This window comes from Neopsephotus bourkii, unplaced genomic scaffold (assembly GCF_033783945.1).
Source record: "Neopsephotus bourkii isolate Nb327-2 ecotype Australia unplaced genomic scaffold, CSIRO-AGI_Nbou_v1 NB_1760, whole genome shotgun sequence".
Taxonomy (NCBI): domain Eukaryota; kingdom Metazoa; phylum Chordata; class Aves; order Psittaciformes; family Psittacidae; genus Neopsephotus; species Neopsephotus bourkii.
Window position 1 is genome coordinate 8,211,708 of NW_026902234.1, and position 13,046 is coordinate 8,224,753.

At 43.2% G+C, this 13,046-nt stretch overlaps 1 protein-coding gene across 1 annotated transcript; it reads right to left on the reverse strand.

The window, feature by feature from the left end:
- Window positions 1-693: 693 nt before the first annotated feature.
- On the reverse strand, window positions 694-12,808 carry F10 (coagulation factor X). Its single transcript, XM_061377716.1, has 8 exons — window positions 12,630-12,808; window positions 9,681-9,841; window positions 8,201-8,225; window positions 5,619-5,732; window positions 4,541-4,681; window positions 3,491-3,741; window positions 2,865-2,982; window positions 694-2,031 (listed from the first exon to the last, which is right to left on the reverse strand). The coding sequence occupies exons 1-8, from the start codon at window positions 12,697-12,699 to the stop codon at window positions 1,484-1,486; spliced, it is 1,428 nt and encodes a 475-aa protein (XP_061233700.1). The 5' UTR covers window positions 12,700-12,808; the 3' UTR covers window positions 694-1,483.
- Between the last annotated feature and the right edge of the window lie 238 nt (window positions 12,809-13,046).

Genomic DNA, 13,046 nt, shown 5'->3' on the forward strand with positions numbered 1-13,046 from the left:
TACAGGTGGAGACCATCAAGCTGGGGTAACTGACCTGCAGTCCTTCCTGCTCACAATTACCGCTGACTGCAGCAATACTGTGCTGCTGTGTAGAGCTGTATTTCCAGTTTGTCAACCTAGTTCCCTCACATCATCTGCTGTATGAAACTAGCCAGTGCCAGCTCAAACCCTAAGAGATAAGTAACAGGTGTCTGATGAAGATCAGTGTAGCTTGGACAAGAGGAGATCACAACAGATTGGAGAAGCCTTGGAAAGGCCATCAGGGGCCCGCAGCACATGATGTACAGGAACAGGCTGAGGGGTCTGGATTTGTTCAGCCAAGAGGAGCTGGGGGATTTCTGTAACTAGGGCTGAAGCTGAGAAGGTTTAAAGAATATATGAAGGAATACTCCACATACAAAAACCCCTATCAGAGTGCAGAGCTTCTGCCTGGAGTTCTACTGCACAGATCAGATCACAGTAGCTCAACTATGTGTGGGAAATCACTCTTTGAGTTTGCCTCTTTCTTAGAAAATTAGCATCTTGGCATCTAACTTGCCACTTAGGAACCTCTAGGCCCCCTTCCATTCTCTACCTCCTCATCAGCCTTGTCACACTTAGGGGCATTCACTCCTTTTTCACTCTGAAGTGAGATTTTGTCTTCATACATTTGTAAGCTGGCTGGAGGGAATAAATAATTTTTAAAAGAACAAAAAAAAAGAAAGAATTCTTTATTTCAAATGCTGGTGTACATTCAATATTGCACCTTACAGAAACACCTAAAACACATGCAAGGAGCTTTCTGATCCTCAGCCACACACACAATTCAGAAAACAGTGACCATGCGCTCATTTTCTTTTCTGATGAGTAGAACACAAGTGTTCAAATTAAAGTGAAGTACAATCCATATAAAGCGCACACACACACCATCCCCCCCTTTTTTAATCAGCTGCTGTGACCTAAGCAGGAAATTTTGTGGAACATGTGGTTATTTAGCATCACCTGTTGAATACTTACCTGTGTCTCAGCTTTTACCAAGCAAGCTTCCATGCTCCCTTAATCTTCTTACTACATCCAGGGGCAAAAGCTAAACAGCTCTAGTAATTACAAACTCCCTGCTGAGCCAGCTGGCTGCAATATGAGGATTAACTGAAGTTCTCTCCTTCCCACTTTCACCATGATTAGTGGAGGTTCATAATATGTTCAGAAGCCCCTGGTGGAAGCACTTAGGTGAACAGGCAGGAACCAAAATGTCAATATAAAAATAATGAAAGACCACACTGAACAGCCATTTTCTGGGGGTAAAGCCCCTCATTGTACAAACAACACCAGCAGTCCACATGTGCATGCTTTAAAGCAGGAATAAAACAAAAAGAAGCAGCACCAAAACTTTAAGGAATCAGCTCTCAAAACAAGTTTAGTAGATGTGGCTAAAAGATACAAATAGAGTTTCCATTATAGAAAGTGCACCTTGTTATCTAACAGAGGATCAAGAGCTGTACCACTACAAATTTTGTCTCATGACTATTTTTACCCAGCGCAAGAACCTGGACAGTTTGGTATAGACACCATATTTGCCTTTCTTTGCACATCCTTCTCCCCAGCTAACAATTCCAGTAACAAAATAAGTATCCTTATATCTGGTTACATGGGGGCCTCCACTGTCTCCTTGACATGCATCTTTTTGCTCTGTGTCATAACCAGCACAGAACATGTTTTCTGTTATTGCAAAGTTAGTGGATTGCTTGCAAGTGTTCCTATCAACATAGGGGACTTCGAGCGCTTTCAGTTTTTTGGAGAGTCGTCCACCTTCAAATTCACGCCCAAAGCCACTGACCATCCCAGATTTCTGGTTCATCAGAACTTCATTAGCAAAGTCTGCTTCTGGGATGCATGCTGCTATAATGTACTCGGAAAACATTATAGGTTCCTTCAGCTTTATTAAGGCTATGTCATTGTCGTAAGTCTCGACAACGTATTTAGAGTGAACAAATATTTTGTCCACAGTATGCATTGTTTCAGACTGTTCTTTCTTTTCTCTGTCCACTTCACCTGTACAAGATTAATAAAAGAGTCATTAATATGGGGATAGCATAAGAAATTAAGAACCTTGATAAAGGAAGAGAGTAGTATACCCATTGCTAACACTCTACCTAAGCCTTTATACCATACAAGTAAACTGTAAAAATGTACTGCAATACTTTTTAGCAGCATCTGGACCAGTTTAAGTCCTGAGCTTTTGTCTATGGAAATTTTTGTACCAGTTTACATTTACACATATAATACATACTACGATATACACATATTATAAAGGCATAAAGGGATTTGGCTCTATTAATGCAACTTTGGATGGAAGCTCTTAGAGGAGCTTGAGCCTGGCTTGCTTCAAAGAAGAGAAATTGGTGTGGGTCAGGATTAAACCCAAAGATAAAATTATGTTGATCTAGTCTCATGCCTCAAAAGTGAAGCAGTCATAATTTGAATTTGTTTCTTCTTTCTGCATTCAGTGTGCCATAGTTTTCCCTGAACAAACATATCTATATGTTTCAGAAGTGTCAGGAATGATCCGCTTTCTGAAGAAGCACTACTCTCATGAACACAGTGCTAGCCAACACTTCTAGAACATTCATTCTTAATCACTTCCAACTAGTTGGCAAGGAAGAAAGGGAGGCGCCATTATCATTTTCCACATCAGCTGCCCCTGTTGTTACAAAGTGGGATTCCCACAATAACAAGAAATTCCAAAAAGCAAAACAACAGAAAAGAAGTAACAAACCATAATAAATAAAGTAATAAGAGTACATCTCACATGAGATTTAGAGCACAGAGGATAAGCATGCAACACATACTCAAACATCACAGGAGTAAAATAAATAACCACTTACCAACAACAACTTTGATTTCTTTAGATTGGTTCATGCAATGAGCTGCAGTAAGTATGAAATTTTCATTCAAAATGGTTCCACCGCAAAACTCTTCCCCTTCCTCATTTAACAAAACAGCCTGTAAGTGCAGCATTAAGAAGAGCAGTTTAATGTCAGTGAGCTATAAAACCAGATTATTGATTTCTCTGCACACTGCATATATGCTTATTACTGCAGCATGTACTACCCTGTAGGCCTCTCCTAAATACGGCATTCACACATGCATGTGCTACTGAGTCTTGACTGTCTTCATGGAAAGTAGATGTTTGGCTGCCATGTTACCTCACTCACAGTGCTTAGTAATGTCTTTTAGGAACAAGACACTGACCGAAAATGCTGTCACCTCTGGTGACAGATTAAGCAGCACCATCTACAATTGCACAAAGCCTTTAATTTTGACATTTCAAGGCTGCAGTTTGCAGAACAGCACACTGAAGTGCCTAGGTTCGTGTAATTATGCTAACTCCAGCTATAAATAGCATATTAGAAGGGTACCATTCAGAAGGCAACTGGGTTAAATCAACAGTGGCACATTTTCCCTCAGAAACACTTTCTGCTTACGGGCAGAGCATAAACACCACATTTACCTGCCATGGACATTCACCAAGACGACATTCATAACCACCTACTATCCTGGTATTGACATATTGAGTATCGCTATTTGTTTCATTGCCAGGACGGGGGGTTGGGCTTTCTGTGGTAGTAACAATGTCCTCTTCCAAACTTGTTTCATATGTGGGAACCGTATCTGCATCACCTGTTACATTGGTGTTATCAGTGGGTAAAATAACCGACCTTTTTTTTCTTTTCACAAAAACTTTCCCACAAGGATATTTTACTGTAAAGATAAGAATGTTAAAATTAGAAGTGGACAGAAACACCACCGCATGCAGAAAATCCTTGACAGCAGCATCCCACAGTAAACCAGGTAATGCAGCTGGCCTGTTTTCAAAACACTAGCAAAACCCTGGCAGATGCAACAAAGGAGGAAGACCAGATGGTCTGAAATATGAAAGAATAAGTATTTGACATTTAAAACTTCATCTTCAATTGCTTACATTGCTATATCCATGTACTTGCTTTTACTGAAACAATCAATTAAGAAACTGAGTGGGGTATTTTATTGGAGAAACAATATAGCACATGACAGAAATTTATTATTAGTTATAAAGGACAAAAAAACCCAGCATCATGAGTATGTGGTTGACTTATCCCCCCTCCCCAGGTTTGTTGAAATATATCAGAAACGTACAAATAGCATTAATCACAATTACTTTATGTCATCAGCTACTATTTGACTATGTTAACTGAAATTTCAAGTGGAAAAGATTTTGCAAGCTGTTCTTTATATAGAATATAAGTGTTTAAGTAAATGAGATATAACTGCAATCACTTTTCTCCTCTGTCAACAGCAGAGTTTACTCAGGTAACTCTGTAAGGTATCTTGCAAAGGATTCCAAATCAGCTAGATTTTGATAAGTCCATTGCGTCACCTCACAAACGAAAGTCTTTGGATATACAAATCAGTTGGCCTCAGTGTTAAATCTATGTAATGTAGGAGGCTGATGGTTCAAAAGACATTCTTTAACTGTGAAACAAGACTCACCACCATTGCTGTTTATTTAATTACTTCATACCTGTTGAAACACAGCGCTTGCCATCCTCTGCTAGAGCATACCCTTTTGCACAGGAACACAAAACGTCCTTCTGTATACTCTTTCTGACGCTGCAGAACTGCTCACAGTCACCATTGTTTATTTTGCAGTATTTTGGTATGACTATAAAAGAGACATTTGGAGAAAAAAATGTAAGTAAACCACTCACTTCTCAGAAGATCTCAAAGTTCACCAAATTAATCCACACTCTTCAAACAGGACCTCTATCTCCACCTCTATAACACTTGAAGCACATCTTCATGAGTGGGTAACATTAGCTTGTGCCTGACAAAGCAGTCACATCCACCATATGAAAATTACTTGGCAGGTCCAAGTGAGCTCGACTGCCATGTCATGGTGAGCTCAAAAAAGAAGAGACAACCTGACAGTGGAAGAATGAATAAAACACTAACAGAGAAGCCCAGATACTGGTAAATACTCACATGAGTCCTCCCTTTTGCCTTACAAAACTAATCTCCTCATCACTCCCCTCAGTCCTGTGTCCGAGCTTTAGTTCCACACCTTCCACTCTTACTTCTGGGCTACTAATACATCCTCTAGTGACATCATCAGGGTTGTAGCTCTATGCTACAGAAGTGAGACTCAGGAAGTATTTATATGCAGAAATGTATTCCTTGCAAGCCTGAAAAAGTCTCTGCACTGTCTACTAAAATCTGCTTGCTTTTGTTCTTACTGCTGTGATCTGAGTAGGGAGGCTGTACTTCTGAGCTTGTGATAAAGGCTCTTTGATATCAGTTATTAGAATCCCATGCTGCATAGTTTTATCATAATGTTTTGGGGATTTAAGGTCACGTGAAGAAGCACTATCGTAATTAAGAAGGTTCTCTCTTGAGCAAGCATAACTTCAGACCATTCACTATCCAGCTACAGAGTCACCAGGGTTTTGCATTTCTGGTTCTGTCCTCCAACTCACTGTTCACTGCCATCCTATTCTATGCATTTTACCAAGAGGCAAATAATGTTGGTTAAGAAACAGTTAACTCTATGTTTCAGCTCCCTTGGAAATTCACTGCCAAGGTTCTCTATAACAGAAACCTACCAAATTCACAGTTCTTCCCTTGATAACCATCCAAGCATGAGCAAGTGTAGGAACCAATTCCATCTTTACAATGTCCGCCATACTGACAAGGACTTGAGCTGCACTGGTTCCCATCTACAAAAGCAAACCAAAACCCAAATTATTGTCAAAGTGTAAGCATTTTCAGTGAACTCTGAAGGGGTGTTAGTAAGCAATCTTTCATCCTTCCTTTTAAAACGTATGTCCTGTGAATTGCCACACTCCAGATGGAACAAACACTATGAATGCAATCATTCCAAAGCAGCAATGATTCATACACATATCCTCAGTTTTGCAATCTGCTTTCTATGACTACTGTATGACAGCAGGTACACAAGCCTTTTTTTGTAGGAAGATAAAGTAATCCATCACAGCCAGAGTATATATCAGTTACAGTGAAGACTGTAAAGGCAGACAGGACATTTCTACATTGCAATTACTGTCTAAAGATATTAACCTTTTGGCCTCATACTACTAACATTTTCCCATTGTATCCACTGAGGTATGAGGTTGAGCTCCAAAAAAATCAGCTCTTACCTCAGACTCCCACATCTGTGCTGGGATCTCCTACATTTGAAAGGTAGTTCTGCACCTTTCTTCCTTTCTGTGACCTGGACACAACCGGCTGACCTGGCTCCAGGGCTCCAGCCACACGTATCTCACAAACTCAGCTACACACGGGATGGTGAGGCTACATTGTGTTTGGAGACATGTTCCGTGTAGCAGCCCTTTCTCCCACCCCCACAAAGGTATCTCATCTTCGCACTGATGCTCACTGCCATGGTCTCTCCCATCCAGTGATCTAGTGTAACAAATGTGTTCTCCCATCACATGGGGGAACCCTGCTGGGCTCTTCTGCACTGTTTAGTAGGAAAAGCAGAACACCCAGAGAAGTGACACTGGCTTACTTATTCATTGCTTTAGATGACATGCTTTTCAAATTTCTGTATTTTACCATCTTTTCTGCTGCTGTTTGTAGTTGCTGGAAGAACAGCAATGCCCACAGAGAAACAACATGCAAGAAGCTGCTCATACTAAGCATCCAGCATGCACAGTGGCACTGGCCTTGTCACCTCATCTGCTGAAGCTTATCTGCCACAGGGAACATCTGCTGGGCTTTGTGTACTGTCCTCACACTTCAACATCCCTTCTGTACCTGCACGTGGCCAAAACCAACAACACTCAAATGCTGCGTCTGTGCAGTCCACCACAGAGGTGTTGAAGACTGATCTCTATCCTCAAGAGGGAAGCCGAGATTACCATTCAGCAAAAGAAAGACAGACTTGAGGCCTACAGCACAGCTCCTGGTTTCTGCCTCCTCTGCAGTGCCAGAGCACTTCATTCTGTAGTGGTCTAAGCTAAGCAGCGTCCTACTGTTGGAAACCATACTTGTTTAGCTTGCCCCTACAGTGTAGCTGCTGCTGTGGTAATGAGTTTTCTATCAATATTGCACAAAAGCATTGCAGAATCCTATCCTAAAAAAAGGAAGCAAGAGTTGTTTTAGTATCTTGGCTGAGGGTAGCTGTGGTTTTCAATACTTCTGAACACCAATAAATCACTCATGGATTGTGGTTTAAAATGTATGAAATTGGCATTTCCGCTAAGAGCACTGGCACTGATGTTCCACTGCTTGTATTCTCATGAGAAAATGGTTTGAAATTTTCCACTCCTGTTCGCTGCAACATTGACATAGGCTCTGCTTGAAATTTCAGCCTGTAGGTTGCAGAGTTCATGCCTGCTTAGAGGATTGTGAAAGCCTGCACCTTCTTTGTGACAACTATCTTCAACTTTCTGCACACTCCAAAGGACAAAGCTGAGCTGTCTTTGGTCAACATTTTTGAGGTACTCTTCCTAACATGCAAGCTGGGCACGCATCTTCAGGAGAACATTACCAAACACTAATGCATTAGAAATCTGTCCCTGCATAGTGATTATGGATACTAGAACCTTAACAAGTGCGGTTTAGACCTTAGGAAAAAAAAAGAACAAAACAGAAAAGACTGATGGGTGGCATCTGTTAGTCTACTGGCATGCCATCCTTGAATGCCAACCAGTTCTGTAGAAAACTCATCCCACAAAATGCTCTGTAATACAGGAATCAACAGGACTCTGGCATGGAAGGTGACACAAAACTGGCAAGCAACTGCTCAGTATAGTCTAATAAATGCTGTAGCCAACACAAAGTTAAGTGCCACCCTCATCTATGACTCTTTGCATCCAGTTGTCCTCTGAAGGACAATTGACCAGCAGACTCACATGCCCGGCTTCGGTTTCTCACTGTCCTTTGCATGCAAAGGGCCATTATTCTTTTTTTTTTTTGAGAGGACAAAAATCATCCCAGCAACTGGAGCCAGCTGAACATTGCCTTTGAATAAAGTTACCGAGTTCAAGCAACAGCAAGGCAGTAAATCTGACTCCTTCTTCAGAGGAAACACAAAGTGAGGGTGTCCACGGTGAAAAGAGAGGAAGCAAGGGAGCAGGAAGTGGTTACTTCAGAGGTGCCTTCTTTTCAATCTTGCAATAAGGAAGCTTAATTCTGTAAACAAACGCAGGGCGTTTCTTACCTACATAGATGTTCCAGAATTCCTCCTGTAAGTAGGTGTGGGAAAAGAATAAAAGAAGACAGAAAGAATTAGATGAGAATTACTGATTTCTTCAGAAAAATATTAGAGCTTTCATAGACAGGATATTTGCAGCTAACCATTGTTAACACAAACATTTAAGTTACAGGCACATACAGCGCCTTGCAGACTGCTATAACCATTTAATAATTCAAAACTACCCGTAGTGTCCAGCTCTCCAGAAATAAATCTTGTGCATTTTTCAGAAATATCTGAAAATCCTTAGAGGTTTCCCAGTGTGTCTTACACAGCATAAGGCACTTGATTTCTTGCATCTGTATCTTTCCACCAGTTTTGACTGAATGTCCTTTTAATTCCTGTAATGCCAAATTCTCAGTCTCCATCCTCTCCCTATACTCCCATCAATCAGGACCTCAGAAACCTTGAGATTTAAAAATATTTGTCTGATTTGTGTTCTTCTTTTCCTCTGCACTGAGGACTCCAGGTATGCTGTCTGACTGTCTATGGCAGTCCTTTTCAGTGACATCTGGTCACCAGCAGAACAGGCTGTGCTGGTTCTGCTGTGGATCAGCCAACCTTTATGCTCTGAAGTACCCTGGTGATGCACCCATGACTCCCCACCCAGGTCATTTCAGGGTCACTTCAAGAACATCCTGGCTATTAAATAATGCTAAAATTAAATTAATCTGGCCTTAACTTCAGTTTCAGGGCTGTTCTTAAACAGCTGTGTAGCTACAGCTGATGTTCCCAATTCCCCTCCACCACCATCACATCAAGTCACATCAAGTTTTCAGATATCATCTTTTCTACTGACCCCCGTCCCCATAGCTCCCCATCTCTTTAAAACTCTCCCTTGAGTTTGGGAACAGATTGCATTTCTGTCTAAAGTTAAGTGTCAACCAGGGTAGGGCAGGTTACACAAGAGTCACATGTACAAACTTCATTCCACATGGGCAATATAACATGAAAGGCATGCAAGAATGGCCCACAGCATGCATTCTGTCAATTCAGATACTTAAAAAGAGAGCCCCCAAATGACAAGCATTGCAAAGCTACGTAAGTTCAGCAAACTTCTGCCATGAAGTTTCCACGTCAGCACCTGCCTTCTCAACCTTCCTGTGGACTATCCACCTAAGAACTGACCAGATAGGATGAACGTATTTCCAACACAGATAGTATCAAAGCATTTAGAAGTCAAACACCTCAAACAGCAATTAAATAGATGAGAATAGGAAAAATAATGGAGGCTTTAACATGGGCTGGCCTTGCAGGAACTGAATTAAGACTGTTATAGTATGTTTATGCCTTAGCAATGCCAACCAGAGTCAAAACACTATTTATTCTTTGTGTTAAGTGATTGGGAGTAACTTGTGAGTTTCGATGCCCAGGCTGAAATGACCTTAATGACTATTTTGAAAAGACAAAATATATAGACTTATGTGTTATATTAGTTCATCCTTACAGTTTTCTCCTGGTCTTCAAACGCTTCTCTTGCTTCTTCTTTTGAGCAGCGCTCCTCATTACATTCTCTTTCAATATTCCCTTTCTTCCATTCCTCCCAGAAGGAGTTAGCACGTTTTGTTCTTTCCAAGAACTTGTCGGCATTTTCTTTATTGATGAATACTAAACAACAGAGAAAATGATATAGGTGGCAGGTAACATCTGGTAGTGGTAAACAGTCATTAGAACTAAGTGAAGTAGAAACAAACCCAAACCAGACCCTTTCACCCCCTACCAGTACACAACATTATCTGTGAGGCTAGTCCTTACACAGAGTGATACGTCTCACGATCTCAGAGCAGTCTCTCTCTGAGAATCAGCAACAGGACAACCTGTAGGCCCCCAAAATTATCTCCTACTGGTTCTAGTCTTGAAAATAAGAACATGCAGGTTGACGCTGAAGGCTTATATTTCTGTTGCTCCTGCTCAAGACTCCAGTCTCGAACAAAATGATCTTCCCTAAAGGTCAGGCAATCTGCATTCCCTGATTTGGTTTTAAAGCTGTCCACTAGGCAAGACCTCCACCTGCTCCAGGGTTTGTGATGCAGAAATTAAATGCTACATAAACTCAAGATGCAGTAATGGGAACACATGGGAACACATGGGAAAAGCATGTGTATGAATGAGTTCTACTGCCCTTCATCACCCCAAATCCCACTGTAGATCCCTGGGACCTTTCTTTCTTCTTAACACCTTCCAGTCACCCATACAAATGTTCCTGCATTACTGCTATGAATGTAGGTACAGCTAAAGCAACTGACTTCTAAGACTGAACAAAGAGCAAAAGTAAATGAACATTAGCTTCAGCAGGAAAGTACAGCCTGAGGTCAATTAGCTGGGTTGGTTTATTTCTTAAAAGCTTGGCGCCACAGAAGCCTAAGACCGGCTGCCTTCAAGTTCAAGATGAAGGTAGTTGTTGATATAAACAAAAGGATTAGAGGCAGTAAACTCAGCTCAGACACTTGGCTGCATGAGTAACAGTGTTACTCTCTATCAACTTATGCACGCTTCACCAGACAGGAAAACTAGAAATAACACTGGAGTAAATAAACTGCCAATTACCCTGTAAAAAGCATATATTATAGTAAGTTTGCAGAGTTTGGAAGCTAGTGTTTAATTATGCTCTAAACGCCTGGAATCTAAGGAGAAAATATACTCTCTAATCACAGAATGGAGTGTAGAAGGCAGTGCTGCAGATGGAACCGAATTCAAGGCCAATGGACAGATTTCACATACCTTCTGGAGCATTGTTCATGCAGCTCAATTCAGCGATAAACTTGCTGGTAGCAATCATACACCCTAATATTCTCTAAGTGAACACAGAGGGGACTTACCCTGCTTTCACTGAAATTGGTGGAGCAGGTATAATTTGAAGCCGCACTTACTCTGAAAAGGCTCCTTGCAAGGAAGGCTTACAGAAAGTGCTTGTAACTTGTAGCACAGTAACTGTTAGTTCATTCACCCACTATCTTATTTGCCCTTAACCCCCTCTCTGCAGTGACAGCAAAGAGACAGGACGCAGCCGTTGGGGTTATCACCTCTATTTCTTTGCCTCCACATCACCCGTGTTAAGCGGATGTTTTTGTAAACTTGAACTAGCCCATTAGTCTTCTGAGGCTGGCCGTTCTCTTTCCCACGCTTTCTGTCCTGCTTTCTTCTTCGAAGACCTCAAGGAGCAACAGGCATTGGTCAACTGAAGTAGGACATTCCAGAAACATGTGGAAGCCCTCATTTATAAAGCCTCAGCAGGCTGACTCACTGAAGGAGAGTAAACAACTTTTGAAAAGCCATTTACTGATGCTACTTTGTACTTCGGTGTTGACCCTATGGACAAAGAAGGTGGTGAGATGTGCTCCCCCTGTGCCTCAGGCCCAACCAAGCCTTGGCCAGGCTTGCCCTCACAGATAGAACCACCTCAGGCTGCGAGGGCAGCTGCGTTCCCACACAGTCACAGAATCAGCTAGGCTGGAAAAGACCTTTAAGATCAAGTCAAACTACTACCCCAAGACTGCCAAGTCCACCACTAAACCATGTCACTGAGGGCCTCATCTATACGGCTTTTTAACACTTCCAGGAATGGTGATTCCACCACTTCCCTGGGCAGCCTGATCCAATGTCTGAGCACCCTCTGCGTGAAGAAATTTTTCTAATATCCAGTCTAAACTTCCCCTGCTGCAACTTGAGGCCATTACCTCTTGTCTTAGCACTTGTTATTTGGGAGAAGAGACTGGCCACCTACTTGCTCCATCCTCCTTTCAAGTAGCTGTAGAGAGAGGTAAGGTCCCCCCTTGAGCCTTCTCTTCTCCAGACTAAACACCCCAGTTCCTTCAGCCATTCCTCATCAGACTTGCACTCTATACCCTTCACCAGCTTTGTTGCCCTTCTTTGGACCGCCTCCAGCCCCTTGAAGTGAGTGACCCATAGCTGAACACAGGATTCGAGGTGCAGCCTCACCAGTGCCCAGTACAGGGGGATAATCACTTACCTAGTCCTGCTGAACACATTGCTGACACAGGGCGATGCGAATGGTGTGGAGGGCCAGCAAACCCATTTTATAAGGGAGAACCGGGAAGGTGCAGCAGACAGGGACCCTGGGACGGGACACTGCACCCCGGGGGCTCAAGCACCCCGAGGTGCTCCTGGCAGCTCCCTGCCCGCGTTCTCTGTCGGGGTGCGGAGGGCAGTACAGGTGCAAATAAGCCCTGAGCCGTTTTGGAAACAGAGCTCCCAGCGCTGAAGAGGAGCCGGCTCGTCGGGGAAGGGAGAGCTTCCCCCTCCCGCACCGCGGGTGCGAGACCCGGGAGCAGCGTCTCGTCCTGTCCTCCCCCCCGCCATCTCCCCGCAGCCCCCCACAGGCTGTGGGGAAGGGGACATCCCCCCACACCCCAAAATGAAAGAGGCGCGTCCTTACCGCCTCCTTCAGCACGGAGCTCGCCCGTCTGCACCGCGCACAGCAGGAGGAGCAGTAGGCGACCGGCCATGGTGGCGCGGAGACCCCGCGCTGCAGCGGGACGGGACGGCACGGACAGGACGGGACGGGACGAGAGCTGAAGCCTTCACCCCCCCCAGGCGGGGAGAGAGTGAAGCGGCGTTGCTTCACCCTGCCCTGAAATAGCGGAAGCGCTGGGGAAGGGGGAAAAGCCGCCGCGGGATTTGTCAGCCGGGGTGGGGGGGCTCGTGGTGAGACTTTCTTTCTATTTATTTAATGATTTTCTTTTATAAGAAAAGGCAGCAGGCTTCTTTAATTGTACCTCTTATTTGCGGGAGATGGGAAGTGAACCCTCACGTTAATAAGCAAGCACCGGCTGATGCAGGGGTGGGACTCAGA

Bases quoted from the DNA above. Each gene is read 5' to 3' on its own strand.
- F10 (XM_061377716.1), bottom strand. From the start codon at position 12,699: ATGGCCGGTCGCCTACTGCTCCTCCTGCTGTGCGCGGTGCAGACGGGC. The intron at 9,842-12,629 runs GTAAGGACGCGC...TCTGTTGTTTAG, and splicing joins GCTCCGTGCTGAAGGAGGCG to TATTCATCAATAAAGAAAAT. The intron at 2,032-2,864 runs GTAAGTGGTTAT...AATCTTGTACAG, and splicing joins AGAAATCAAAGTTGTTGTTG to GTGAAGTGGACAGAGAAAAG.